Raw genomic sequence first — 12,942 nt, forward strand, 5'->3', positions numbered from 1 at the left:
CCCAGAGAGACCGGGAGTCATGGAGGCGGTAGCTTCCGGTCTCGGGCCCTGTGGCATCCTGTGAACAGGGCAGCGCAAGTCTCTGGACCCTCATTTTGCCAAAATGAAGATCCTGAGCGAAGTCACCAGTGGAGGCTGCGGCCACCCTGCAGGTGGACAGGGAAGGGCCCTATGGAGCGGGGGATGGGGTGGGGGGAGGTTGGGGGGTGGGGGTTGGGGGTGCTGGGCTGCTCGAGGCCCTTTCCCTGAGCGTCTGTCCCAGAGTCTCGGTGAACCCCTGGTGCCGCTTAAAGTTGCAGACTCCTGAGCTTCCGCGGTGGGAGCCTAGGCGCCCTGGGATGTTTTCCTTTTAAGATTCATTTATTTATCCGAGAGAGAGAGAAGGCAAGAGAGGGAGAGAGGCGCACACAGGGGCAGAGGGAAGGGGAGAGAGAATCCCAAGCAGGCTCCGTGCTCAGTTTGAACCCACGACCCCCCAGATCGCACCCTGAGCCAAAACCAAGAACCCGGTGCTCTGCCCACCGCCTATCCAGCGCCCTGGGAATGTGCATCAAATCAGCGCCTTTGAAGCCGGGGGCCCACTGCCGGGGCCTCAGGCCAGCAGGGAAGTCTCTTCCAGGCCCGTGCCCGTGGCTGAGTGGGGAAGCCCCATGGGCAGGACAGGACGCCTTCCCTAACGTGGGGTTCGGTAGGGAGCATGGCGGGTGTAGCAGGACATGTGGGGTGATGGTGACAGCGGCCCTGCATGGGGGCACACCTGGCTGCGTACTGCTGGAACCCCCCCTGGGCCGGAGGCCCAGCGGGACATGAACAGGTAAACGCGGGCCACTGTGTCTCTGCGTCCTTCAGGCTGGACCTGCTTTCAGACAGAGAAGGATGCAGGTAATGAAGGGTCGTGGCAGCTGGTTTGACTGGGTGCCGGGATGGCCTCTCGGAGACGGTGGCCTCCGACCCGAGCCCCAGGTGCTGGGCAGTGCCCCCAGCCCAGGATAGTAGTGCAGAGGCCTGTGGGGGATGAGGGGCGTGGGGGTGGGCCCTGCAGTCAGGGCCTGCTGGCCACAGCGAGACACTGGGGTCTTCTGCCTACGCCCAAGGGACAGCCCACTGGGGCGAGGGGTTAGGCAGGGGGGGATTGATGTGGGGCACTGCAGGGGCCGGGCTGGACCCAGGGAGGGCCTGGCCTGGGCAGTGGTGGGGGGGGAGCCGCGGGCCTGGGGTCTGCTGAGCAGAGAGTCGGCAGAGTCCTTGGAATGCCTCTCCGGCCCTCCGGGGAGCCCCAGGGACTAGGGGGTCACTTAGTTTCCTACTGCCGTCCAGTGTGGCCGGACCGGCTCCCTCTGCCCGGAAGGGTTCCGTCTGCCCTGCCCCCTCCTCCTGGGTCAGAGCCGGCCTGACCCGGTGCAGCTCGGGGCGAAACAGGGTGCGGGCTGAGGGCAGACACGCCAGCTGTGTCCCCTGGTGGTTGGGGTGGGGGGACTCTGGGGTCCCACCTCCCTTGCTGTTCCCTTGGGAGGGAGGCACAGGGGCTCGAGGCGGAGTGTGTCCCCTTTCCCCGTGCCGGCTCCGGGACGCTGGGCTTGGGGACATGGGGAGTTTTCCCTTCTCTGCGGCCGATGGGCTAAGTGTCCAGCCTGTGCTCTGTGGCTCCGGGGCTCCCCACACACTACCCCAGCCTCTTCGGTTTTTTGATTCATTTTTTTCTTAAATCAAGGTGAAATTCACGTAACATAAAACTAACCCTTTGAAAGGTGAACCACACAGTGACGTTTCATAGTCACAATCTGTGCAACGTCCGCCTCCATTTGGCTCCAGAACATTCCGCCACTCCCGAGGGAAACCCCGTCCCTGTCCCTCCGCCCGGCCCAGTACTGGGGACCTGCCGCCAGGGCCTGCGGGTTTGTCTGCGGGACCGTCCTGCGTGGACCCTGACACCTGGTTCCTCAGTCAGCAGCGTGTCCTCAAGGCTCATGCAAGCCGCCACGAGGGGCCCCGCTTCGTTCCCTCCCTGACACCTGGTTCCTCGGTCAGCAGCGTGTCCTCAAGGCTCATGCAAGCCACCACGAGGGCTTCGTTCCCTCCCACGGTCAAGGGACGCCCCACTGTACGGATAGACCACATCTGTCCATTCATGCAGGGCTGGTGTGGGCTGTTGGTGTCTTCTGGCCGCCGGGGTTAGATTGGCAAAGTCTTGCTGACCGTCTGCTGTGTGACGTCAGCCAAGTGTTTTCCGTCTCTGGGCTTGGATGGTCCATCGGCAAACTGAGGAAGGGGGTGCCCAAACGGCCTCCTGTCGGCGTGCACTCCCCACCCCCAGAGGCCACTCCACGGACAATCCCTGCTCGCCCAGGAAGGGCCCCCCATAGCAGCGGCAGGGGGCAGGTTACTGCCAAGGCAGCTGGCGTTACGCCGCCTACGACAGCCACCACCCGGATTACCGGGTGACCAGCGCCACACCCAGCACTGGGCTCCACTGTGTTGTGGACAGCTTGGCCCAGGGCGGGAGTGACCACCCCAGAACAGGAGGCACGCCAGCCCACATCGCCCAGCCCTGTTCAAGCCCGTGGGGGGTCAGGACGCCTGGGGGGCTCAGTCGGTTGAGAGCTGGACTCCAGATTTCAGCTCAGGTCATGATCTCGGGGTCGTGAGGTCAGGCTCCGCGCAGAGTCCGCTTGGGACTCTGCCTACACTCGTACACGCTTTCTCTCTCTCATAAATAAAGTATAAAAAAGCCCTCGTGGGAAGATCGTGCGCTAAAGGTGTGTCTACAGCGACCGGGGCGGGGCGACTGATTCTGAATGCTGGGGAAACACCCTCGGTCACTCCGGTGCATACAGCTGTGCTGTGTGACCTCAGCCGGGCATGAAACCTCTCTGAGCCTGCAGGACAGTTGGTTTGGGGCCAGTGCTCTCTGAGCTGCCAGGCCCAGGCCATCCTTGCCCAGCCCACCTCAGCCCTCGGGCCTCCTGTCGCCAGTGCCCAGCCCAGCCCCTGAGGCCGCACTCCTGACTCCCGAGACCAGTGGCCTGGCAGTGGCGGCCCCGAGAGAGGGCCACAGACCCCCACCAGCAGCCGCCCACCTGGGGACGCAGGGACACACAGGGGGTGCGCCCTCCCTCCCCCAGCGGCTGGGGGCAGGCCTGGACTTGCCCGCTGGGACACTGCCAGGCGGACGACGGCCAAGCTGATTCCCACGGCCCTTTGCCAAGGACCTGGAGGCTGGCTCAGGGGAGACACCACATTGACCTTGGAGGGGTGGTAGGCAGGGCAGGCTCCGGTTTCCCTGCCCCTTCCCACCACGGGAGGACGGGGGCCCCAGCTGTGCCTGCCCCGGCCCTGAGATGGCAGGCCCACTGCGGGGTGGGAGCTGGTGTGGACGCTCTCGGGAGAGGAAACCCTGGGACAAAGGCTAGCCTGTCTGGGCACCCCAGTCCCTGGACATCTGTGACAGCGGGCCCATAGTACAGTGATCCTGCTCCCGTGACAGCATCACGGCCTTGGCCTGGGGGTCCCTCGTGGGGTCCGAACTGCTTTTGTGTCCGGCCACAGGGGAGAACCCTGTCTTAGAGCGGGTCGGCTGGCTGACTTCCTACAGCCACAGGGAACAGCCGGCCTCGCCCCGGGCTTGGCTCCAGCCCCTGGGCCTGCCCTGCATGGGCCCTTCCCAAGAAGGGGGTGTCCCAAGATCTGAGCTATCCTCATGTCGTGGGGCATCAGGAGCCCCCAGGCCTGACCCAAGGCCCGAAGACCCAACCTGGAGACACAGTCCATAGTGACAGCGGCCACACCAGTCCCCTTGTTCACTGTGCTCCAGGCACAGCAAGGACTTCCAATTCAAGCTCCCAAAGGGCCCTGCGGCAGCCTTGCAAGGGGGTGCTGTTTGAAGTCCCCCACAGGGGGCGGCTCTGAGAAGCCCTTGCTGCCAGGGCACCCTGCCTGACCTGGGTCTGGAGCCAGGCCTGTCCCTCTGCAAGGTGGGGTCCTGCCCGCGAAAGGGCAGGATGAAGTGGGGGGTGTCCAGGGGTGTCTGCCCTGCCCAGCCCCTGGGGATGCTGAAGCAGGGCATGGCCCGGCCTCCCCAAATCACCAGGGTCCTTCTCCCCTCCTCACAGAGCGAGCCGCCCTCCGGGCTGGGTGCAGAAAAGATGTCCCAGCCGACCTCCACAGACGAGGGGGCCACGTTCGAGCATCTCTGGAGCTCCCTGTGAGTACCACCTCCAGCCACTGGGCTCAACTCGGGCTGGATGAGGGGGAGGTGGGGCTACTGGCCTAGGCTTTCTCCTGGGGATGTAGGGTACAGAGACTGGGCCAGGAGAGGTCCAGGGGACAGAGCTCCGGTAGGGCCGCCCCTCCCGGCTGGCCTAGCTCTGGAGAGGCTGGCAGAGGAGACAGACGGTGGGCCGAAGGGCAGGGCCCCCAGGAGCCGAGGGCCAGCCCCGAGCTCCGGCCTGGGTGGTCTGGGTCTGATGGCTCTGCTCCTGTCTTCCCAGGGAACCAGACAGCACCTACTTTGACCTTCCCCAGTCCAGCCAAGGAAACAACGAGGTGGTGGGCGGCCCAGAGGCTGGCATGGACGTCTACCACCTGCAGGGCATGACCACGCCTGTCCTGGTGAGTGGGGCTGCTATCTGCGGCCATAAGCCCGGTCCTGACCTGGAGACTACAGAGTCGGGAAACAGGCACTGGGGGTTTGTCAGGACGTTTCAGTGGCAAAGTAGGAAATGTACCAGTTCCTGAAACCGTTAGTGCAAGGGTAGGAATGGATTCAGGTGTAGGAATGGATCCAGGTGTGACTGGATCCAGGTGTAGGAATAGATTCAGGTGTGGCTGGATCCAGGTGCAGGAATGAATTCAGGTGTGGCTGGATCCAGGTGCAGGAATGGATTCAGGTGTGGCTGGATCCAGGTGCAGGAATGGATTCAGGTGTGGCTGGATCCAGGTGCAGGAATGGATTCAGGTGTGGCTGGATCCAGGTGCAGGAATGGATTCAGGTGTGGCTGGATCCAGGTGCAGGAATGGATTCAGGTGTGGCTGGATCCAGGTGCAGGAATGGATTCAGGTGTGGCTGGATCCAGGTGCAGGAATGGATTCAGGTGTGACTGGATCCAGGTGATCCAACCGCTGCCTCTGTCTCTTGCCCTGCTTCCTCCACAGTGGCTTTGTGCTTAGGCAGCCTCTGGTCTCTGTGGAAGGGCACCAGGCCCCACCGCATCACCCTCCTTGCAGGGAGGACTCGTCTTTGCTGGTTGGCCAAGAGGCCTGCCTCTCAGCAGTCTGAACATGGTTTGGGATCCAGATCTGAGCCAGCCTCCTGCTTCTGATGAGCCTGGGTCCTGTGGGACAGGGGCAGGATAGGGTGGAGCGGAGTGGGAAGAGGGCCCCAAAGCAAGACTGAGCTGCTGATTCAAGAGGAGGGACTGGGTGGGGGCGTGCAGGGACCACCGAGGCCCTGACACCCGTTGCCACGTCCCAGGTCCTGCCGCCCCGGGTGTTCGTCTTGGCGAGCAGTCAGGGCTGTGCAAGCCGGTGCACTGCCGTCCTAGGCCCTGTGCGTCAGGAGGAGGTCGCCACGAGTGGAGCCAAAGAAGCAGGTGTGAGGACCGCTGGGCCCAGGGAGGCCGCGTGCCGCCTGCCGTCCCCAGCATCCCCCTGCAGTTGCCTCCTCGGGACAGTTCCCGCTAGACCCCAGGCTGCCCCGTCTCCCTGGGAGGTGACTATGCTGCGTCCAGCGTGTCCATCTCAGGAGACCAGGCCAGGAGCCAGAGCAGTGCTGGGAACCCTGGAGGCCGGGAGGGCCAGGCCCCCCCCTCAGACAGTTGGAGCCCCTCATCCCCCTGAGGATGAGGGAACCACCCTGAGCCATTGGCAACCAGCAAGGTCCGTGGGGGCTCCAGGCATGTGCATGGGCCGGGGGCAGGCAGTGGTGGGGGCAGAAGGGTCCCCTGTGTCCTTAGCTGTGTCCGTCGAGGACACTAGGCTGCTTCCACGCCACCTGGGCCGTGGCTGCCGGGTGTGGGGTGTGGTGGGCAGGGAGCTCCAGGGTCCCTGGTTTCCCCTGAGAACGCTTCATACTGGGTCTGAGAAACCTGACTGCCTGGCACGGGCCTCCTGCCTCACTCAGACCATCTCAGTGAGAGCAGCTCACGGCCACCCACCTGTCGATTCCCATGTCACAGGGGCTGAAGCTGAGGCAGATACGAGGAGGGTGGGGCTCGACCGGCCGGGCGGCCCCATTCCGGTGCTCCCCAGGGGCCAAGGGTCTGGACCTTTCCCCTCCCGGGTCCCCCTCCTGGACATGAGCGTCCTCCCCAGTGTGTCTGTGATGTCACTGCCGGCTGGTGGTCTGGGGCACGAGCCGCTCAGACGGCCCCTCACGGAGCCAGCGCCGCGGCTGGACCGACCCTCGTGCTTCTGATGGCGGCGGGACGTACGGCAGAGGCTTGGAAAGAGGCTTCATCACTCTCAGGGCTGGAGGGCACGTGGCAGACCCCAGGGCACATGGCAGACCCCGGGGCACGTGGCCAGTGGCAGGGAGGGAGAGAGAGAGTGCAGAGGGGGGTTCTGCCTTTATGCGAGGCCAGGGAGGAGGGCCTGGGGCTTGGGGGACTCACTATCGGTGAACTTAAAGCCTACGCGCGTGGCTTTAGAGCGCGGGTGGGTGGGGAGAGCAGGCTCACTAGATAGTCTGCGGTCCGGTCCCTCAGGGCTTTCTGCGAGGTGGCCTCGTGGCTGGGGGGCCGGGCTCTCCCTCCAACTGGCTGCCGGCCACGCAGTCATTCCACACGGTATCTGTTAAGTGGCCGTCTCCCGGTCAGAAGACGACTGCCAGGCACTCACACCGTCCACTCTGCGGAGGGGCAGGAGCTCTAGGGAGGGCGGACCCGAGTGTGGTCTGAGCGTGGGGAGCCGCGCCCCCCAGCCGCCCTGCTCACCCCTTGAGGGCAGAGGGCCCTGGGCACGCCGCGGCGCCAGTGTCCAGAGGGGCTTCTGAGCTCTGGTAGGTGGAGGGGACAGCCCTGGGTGCTCCCCGGGTGGGAGGCGCTCTCCCACGTCTGCCCGGGAGGATGTGGGGTGCCAAGCGTGTCTGGGCTAGGAATGGGGGGCTGGCCTCGCAGCGGCCGTGAGGGAGTGAGGGTGTGGCCTCCCACCTCTGCGAACAGCAGGAGGGCCGAGTCGGTCAGGTGGGGACTCGCCTTCTAGTAAAAGTCATGCAGGGATGAACTGTGGGCCAAGCTCCCTTCACAGGGCTGGGGATTCCCTGGAGCCACCTGGTCGGCCTCCCGCGGACCCCTGCTTGCCCGTCGTGGGCGCCGTAACTGGTCTGGGCCCAGTGACCGAGCAGACAGCCTGCCCAGCCCGCACCCTCGCCAAGCCCCAGCACAGCCCAGACATGCAGGTGGAGGCCACTCGGCCACCCGCTGCCGGACTGTCCCACCCAAGGGCCTCCGTTTGCCAGGGGCCGGGAGCCAGGTGCTTGCGGGCTATTGGTCCTGCCCAGGAGCCAGAGGACACAGCTCCCTCCCCAGCCAGCTGCTTGGTCGGCTAGGGTTAGGGTTAGGGTTAGGGTTAGGGTTAGGACGGGGGAGACGGAGCAGCCCCACTCCAGGCTGGTGACCTTGAACAAGAAGCCAGGTCCTGAGGTCAGGCCAGGCAGGGGCAAGAAAGCGGTGGTGGAGTCCGGTATCCCTAGGACCGGCCAGCCCCACGGCCACGACTCAGTCCACGGGCCAGGTGTGAAGGTTGGTGTGTACACCGTGGGCCGGCTGTGCCCTGTGTTGCGGGGGATCTGGCCCCCAGGCATGCCCTTGGTCCAGCAGCAAGATGCAACGTCAGCCCTCCGGGGTGGCCTGTCCCGCTGTCCGGACCTTGGGTCTCCTCCGCTCTTCGGCCCTGCAGGCGATGGGGCAGATTCCTTCCCATGAGATGGGAGCTTCCCGCAGTCAGACTGCAGCCAGAGAGAGGCCACTGCGGGGCCATGGGATGAGCCTCTCCACCGCTTCCGTGGCCGGTGGCAGAGCGGGTGATGGCCGCCTGAAGGGCCCATCGTCCTGGGGTCAGGTCCCCCCACCCCGACTCTGAGTCCTTGCTTGTGAAGCGGAGGCGTCCACATGGGTGGGGCCCAGCCCGGGCTCCCCCAGCCCTGTGGGAAGGACTGGTCGTTGGCCCCGGACTACCCCCGCCACACCGAGTCGCGCAGTAAAGAGAACGGGCCCCCAGGAGGCCAGCTGGCCCCTGAGCAGGCTTTGGAGGGCCCAGTGCATGGATTCCTGGGGGGAGGGTGAGCTCCCTGAGGTCCTGGCCACCAGGGTCCCAGCTCCTCGTACAGCTGAGGGGCGCAGAGGGAGGCCTTCGTGGGCATGGGGCACTCTGACCCATCCCATCTCTACCACCTTTTTGCCAGGTGAAGCATGGGGGTTGGTTACTTAACTCCCCAGGCCTCAGGTTCCTTGTATGTACCTTGAGCCGGTGAGAGCATCTATGTCGTCAGCACGGCGAGGACAAGGGTGGTGGCTGGCCCACAGGGAGCGTGTGATAAAGCTAGGTGCTGTGCAGGGTGAGGCAGGGCGAGGCTCCACGTTGAAGAGGGATCAGGGGCCTGGGAGCAGCTGTGCCCGGGAAGGCCCTGACACCCCAGGGCCTCTGTGGCCACCCGCCCATGGTGGGGGGGGGGGGTCCCTGTAGAAAGAGCCCTTGCCCTGGGCAGTGGCCATGGCAGCCGACCCCACGTGGCTCACCGGCCAGCGCCGGCAGCTCTCCAGTCGCTTCCTGTCTCCTGCAGGGGGAGAGAAGCCTGTTGGGTCCCCAGCATCCCCGGGGGCTGAGGAGTAGTGAGCTGACGAGTGAGGAGGGCAGTCTGGTGGGGTCTGCGCTGGGCCTGGAGGCCCCCCACTGTCCTGGGGATGGGGCCCAGACAGCATGAAGGCCCCCGCCGTGGGTCCTCCAGGTGTCCAGAGCAGGAATCCTGATGCCCGCCCCCCCCCCCGGACTCTGCTGCGGCCGGGTGTGGACTAAGGGCCTGTGCGTCCCCTCTGAGGGCCAGGCTCTCGGGGGAGGGGCCCCCTCCCAGCTCTGATGAGGCATGAAAGGGAGATGGCGGGTGCCCCGCTAGCCTGGCCGCCTCCCTGCACCTGCTCCTTCCAGCTTCCCCCACAGAGTCGGTGGGGCTCCCTGCCTCCACACACCCTCCCCGAGCCTCTTCCCGCCTCTCCCAGCGCCTTTCTGTGGTGACAGCTGGTGTGGGCCGGTGTGCCATGGGGGGAGGGGCGGGCTGTGGCCGCAGGGGCGGCAGGCGCAGCTGATCCGGGCTGGGGCCCACCACCACCTGCCCAGGGCTCAGGAGCCCACAGAGAGCCGCATAGCCGGGCAGACGCCTGGGCTCGAGACCCCCGTGATCACCCAGGGCAGACCTTTCTGGCCTGGGGAGGGGTCACTTCTGCCCAAGGGCAGGAGAAGGGAGGGCACAGCCCAGTGTGGACCCCGGGAGTAGGTTCTCCGGAAACGTCTGGGCCTCAGAAGGGGACAGGTGTGCAGGGGGGCGGGAAGGGCGCCCGCTCCTCAGGGAGGCTCTGCGGCCCCAAGGAAGGTGTTGGGGTGGAGCTCAAGGCCAGGGAGGGGGGTCAGCTCCAGGACCCCCAGCCTGCCTGCCTCCCAGTGAGCCCCAAGCTCACCTCCTTCTACAGGCCATGGTGGGAGTGCCTCTAGGGGCACAGAGCCAAGCCCGGGCCAGCACCAGGTCCTGGGGTCAGCCCTGTGACCTCCCCTGTGGGGGGCACTGAGCCTGTGGGTGGTCAGGACGGCGTGTGAGGAGTTTGGCTCTGAGCATTGCACATCCCTGGGGCCCTTCTGTTGAGTCCTGTGCCCGAGGGAGGTGGAAGGTGTACCCCACCGCTTCTTCCGCTGCCTTGAGCCTGCAGGAGGGGCCGGTGTGCGATCTCTAGTGAGTTAGAATCAGGAGAGCTGGTGGGGCCACCTCGGAGGCGACCCGGAGGAAGCAGCTGATGACCGAATGAGGAGGGGGGCAGTTCTCGGGACAGAGTCCCCGGCTCCCGGTCCCTGTGCCCTGGACAGCCAGGACTTAGGACAAATGCACAGGACGCAGATGCTGCTCAGGCAGACACTGGGGCTCCGGCCCACATGGACACCTGCTCTCGGTCTGCCCGGGGCCGCAGCCTGGCCCGGGCTCGCTGTGGGGGTGCCCGCGCCTCCTCTGTGGTGCCCCGCCGTGTGGGTGGGCCACGGCCCCTCTGTCCTCTGTCTTCTATGCTCCCGCCAGGGCTTAAGGGAAGACGCCTTTCTGGCCTGGTGTCCTCCCTCTGGGCGGCCAGCATCCCTGGGCCAGGCTTGGGCCCCCAGGCCTTCCCCGCGGCCTGAGCCACTCCAGAGCCCCGGCTTCCTCTGCCCAAGATCTCACCACCCACTTGGTGGCTTCAAACAGCACCCGTGGCCTCCCAGTCTCCATGGGTCAGGAGTCCGGCCTATTTCCCTGCGTCCCTGCTCAGGGTCTCCCAGGCTGCTGGGTCTCATCCGGCCCAGGGCCTCTTCCAGACTGCTTATTGGCAAAATTCAGTTCCTTGCACCTGTCAAGCCCAGGTCGCGACTTCCTTGCTGGCTGTTGGCTGAGGGCCGCTGTTCTCAGCTCCTAGAGATTGCAACCCTCTGCTGCCCTGGGGTGCCTCTACCACCTGGCCGTGTGCTCCCTGAAGCCAGCAGGAAGTTGTTGGCCCACAGGGAGTGCGTTTGAAGCTAGGACGTTGTTGCCCTGACCTTTTTGAAGGGCTTACCTGATTAGGCCTGGCCCACCTGTATAGTTTTCCTGCTGATCGACTGGGAGTTGACTGGTTTGTAACCTAATCCCAGCAGCTGTCACCGCATTCATAGCACCGCCCGGGGAAGGGGTGCAGGACACGGGCCAGAGTGCGGATCTTGGGGCCACCTTGGGGTGCAGAGTCCACACAGGGTTCCTGTGCGCCGGACTCCTGGGGTCTCTCCCCTCAGGCTCTTCTCTCCTTTGCTCCTCGACAGCTGCGCTTCCCCAGCCCCAGGGCGAGATGTTGCCCTGACCTGAGGGGACACGCCTCGTGAGAGGCTGGGGAGGGGCCCAACTTCACACAGCGCCCTGTGGGAGCGGGGGTCGAGCCCTCCTGCTGCTGTCCAGCGCCGTGTCCTCCGTCCCCCCACCTGCCCAGCCCATGAGGCACCTGCACTTCAGCCTCCTCCAAAAGCGCGAGGACACTGAGGGGCAGGACCGGGACGGGGGTGGCGATGGGGTTCCCCACCCCAGGCCTTCCCATCTTCAAGCATTCGGGCGAAGGAGGCTCTCCGCCGCTGCCTCCAGCCAGAACTTCCAACTGGACCTCTCTGCAGACCCCCTCCTCGTGGTCTCATGATGCGTGGGGGGCCCCCGGCACGCTGGGAGCTGACAGCCACGGGGTCCCGGGAGTGGGCTGTGTCTCTGCCTCTGGCTCTCCGTCTCTGGGGGTCTGGGCTGGTCAGCAGATGCCCTGCCGGGCCTTGGCTGGAGCCCCCTGTGCCCCAAGCCCGGGGCTCCCAGGCCCAGGAGCCAGGATGTGGCTGGGGAGGTGGTGAGAATGGGCTGGCCGTCCAGCGCCTCGTGGGTCTGTGAGCTCTTGTTGGGGCCTTGGAACTTGAGTGTGGCACGTCCAGGGTCACATACGTGATTTATCTGTGTGTAACCGACGCCCTGCCTGCTTCCAGCGAGGATTCTGGCCCCTAGGAAGGGCGTCATGGTGACCACGGCCACCTCCCTGCCAGGCGGGCCTCGGGAATGCAGGCCCAGACCTGGAGGTGGCGAGGGTCTCGGGGTCGGCACACTGTGACGGGCAGGGCCCAGCCGTCCCCCTTCTGGGCCACATCGCTGTTTGTAGGAGCTCGGCCCCCGTGGAGACATGGCCAGCATCAGGGACCAGAGCACGAGGACCCCGCGTCCCCCCGCTTAGTCCACGGCTTTGGGCCACGCCTCAGTGGCTCGTGCCGGGAGCAGGGCTCCCAGCGCGTGGACCAGGGACGCAGTCTCCGGGGTGCTTCTTCTCTCCATCCAGCTTTGGGGTGTCCCCGGGGAACCACCGTGCTCCCTGCGCAGGAGGGAGATGTGCTCCGCCCAGGGCTCTGGGGCCACAGCACCACGACTTCCCTTGGGGGTGGCCCGGCCTCACCTACAGAGGTCTCAGGGGCCCCGGACCGGCCCCCTGGTGCTCAGGGGCGGAGGCCCACGGCCCCCCAAGCCTCCCAAGGGCGGCATCTCTGGGGGCAGCCGGTCGTGGCTGGACGGCGGGCAGGCGCTGGCCCCGAGCGCCAGCCCTCCCCACGCGGCCCCGTGGTGCGGTCCGACACATCGGTGGGCAAGCCGGGGCCTGCCTGGACCGTGATGAATAGGCAGGAGGGACAGAGGGGCGGGCGCCGGTTTTGTTGTTAGATGCGGCTGACAGAGCTGCAGGAGAAGGGAAATGCCAGCGAACGGCCCGCACGTCCGGGAGCATCCCGAGCTCCCGCCCCGCTAGCCGCGGCGCCTCCCCACCTGGCTGCGGCCCGCCCCGCAGTGGGCACCCCCGCCCCGGCCCCCGGCCGCGCAGATCCATGCCTCGCCCCGCGGCACGCCAGCCCCCCGGTGTGTGCAGGCCCCCGCGCACCCACCATGCTGTACGTCAGTGACCCCATGCGGCACTTCACCACGGTAGGGGCGGACCCACGCCATCCTCCTCGGGGGGCCAGGCGGGGTGCGGGCGGGGGCTGTTCTCTCTGCTGTCAGCTGTCTGCTGGCCGGGCGCCTGCGGCCGGGGGGGGCCGCCATCCAGGGTGAGCCGGGGAGACAGGACGGTTTGGGCAGGGTGCACGGTTGGGGGCTGGTCCTGGGCACAGGGAGCACCCGGTGGGGTTTGGGACGGGCGCCCACTGCCTGGGAGAGGAGGAGGGGTGGTTGTCGGCCAG

The 12,942-nt window shown here is 66.2% G+C and overlaps 1 protein-coding gene across 4 annotated transcripts in view; it reads left to right on the forward strand.

Moving 5' to 3' along the window:
* TP73 (tumor protein p73) overlaps positions 1–12,942 on the forward strand; it is a 60,090-nt gene that overhangs the window by 15,360 nt on the left and 31,788 nt on the right. For all 4 annotated transcript variants that reach the window (XM_059138441.1, XM_059138440.1, XM_059138439.1 and 1 more), the window contains exons 2-3: positions 4,110–4,201; positions 4,488–4,608. In XM_059138441.1, coding sequence (XP_058994424.1) covers positions 4,143–4,201; positions 4,488–4,608 — 180 coding nt within the window. In that variant the 5' untranslated portion in view covers positions 4,110–4,142. The remainder of the gene's footprint in view (positions 1–4,109; positions 4,202–4,487; positions 4,609–12,942) is intronic.

This window comes from Mustela lutreola, chromosome 10 (genome assembly GCF_030435805.1).
Source record: "Mustela lutreola isolate mMusLut2 chromosome 10, mMusLut2.pri, whole genome shotgun sequence".
Classification (NCBI taxonomy): Eukaryota; Metazoa; Chordata; class Mammalia; order Carnivora; family Mustelidae; genus Mustela; species Mustela lutreola.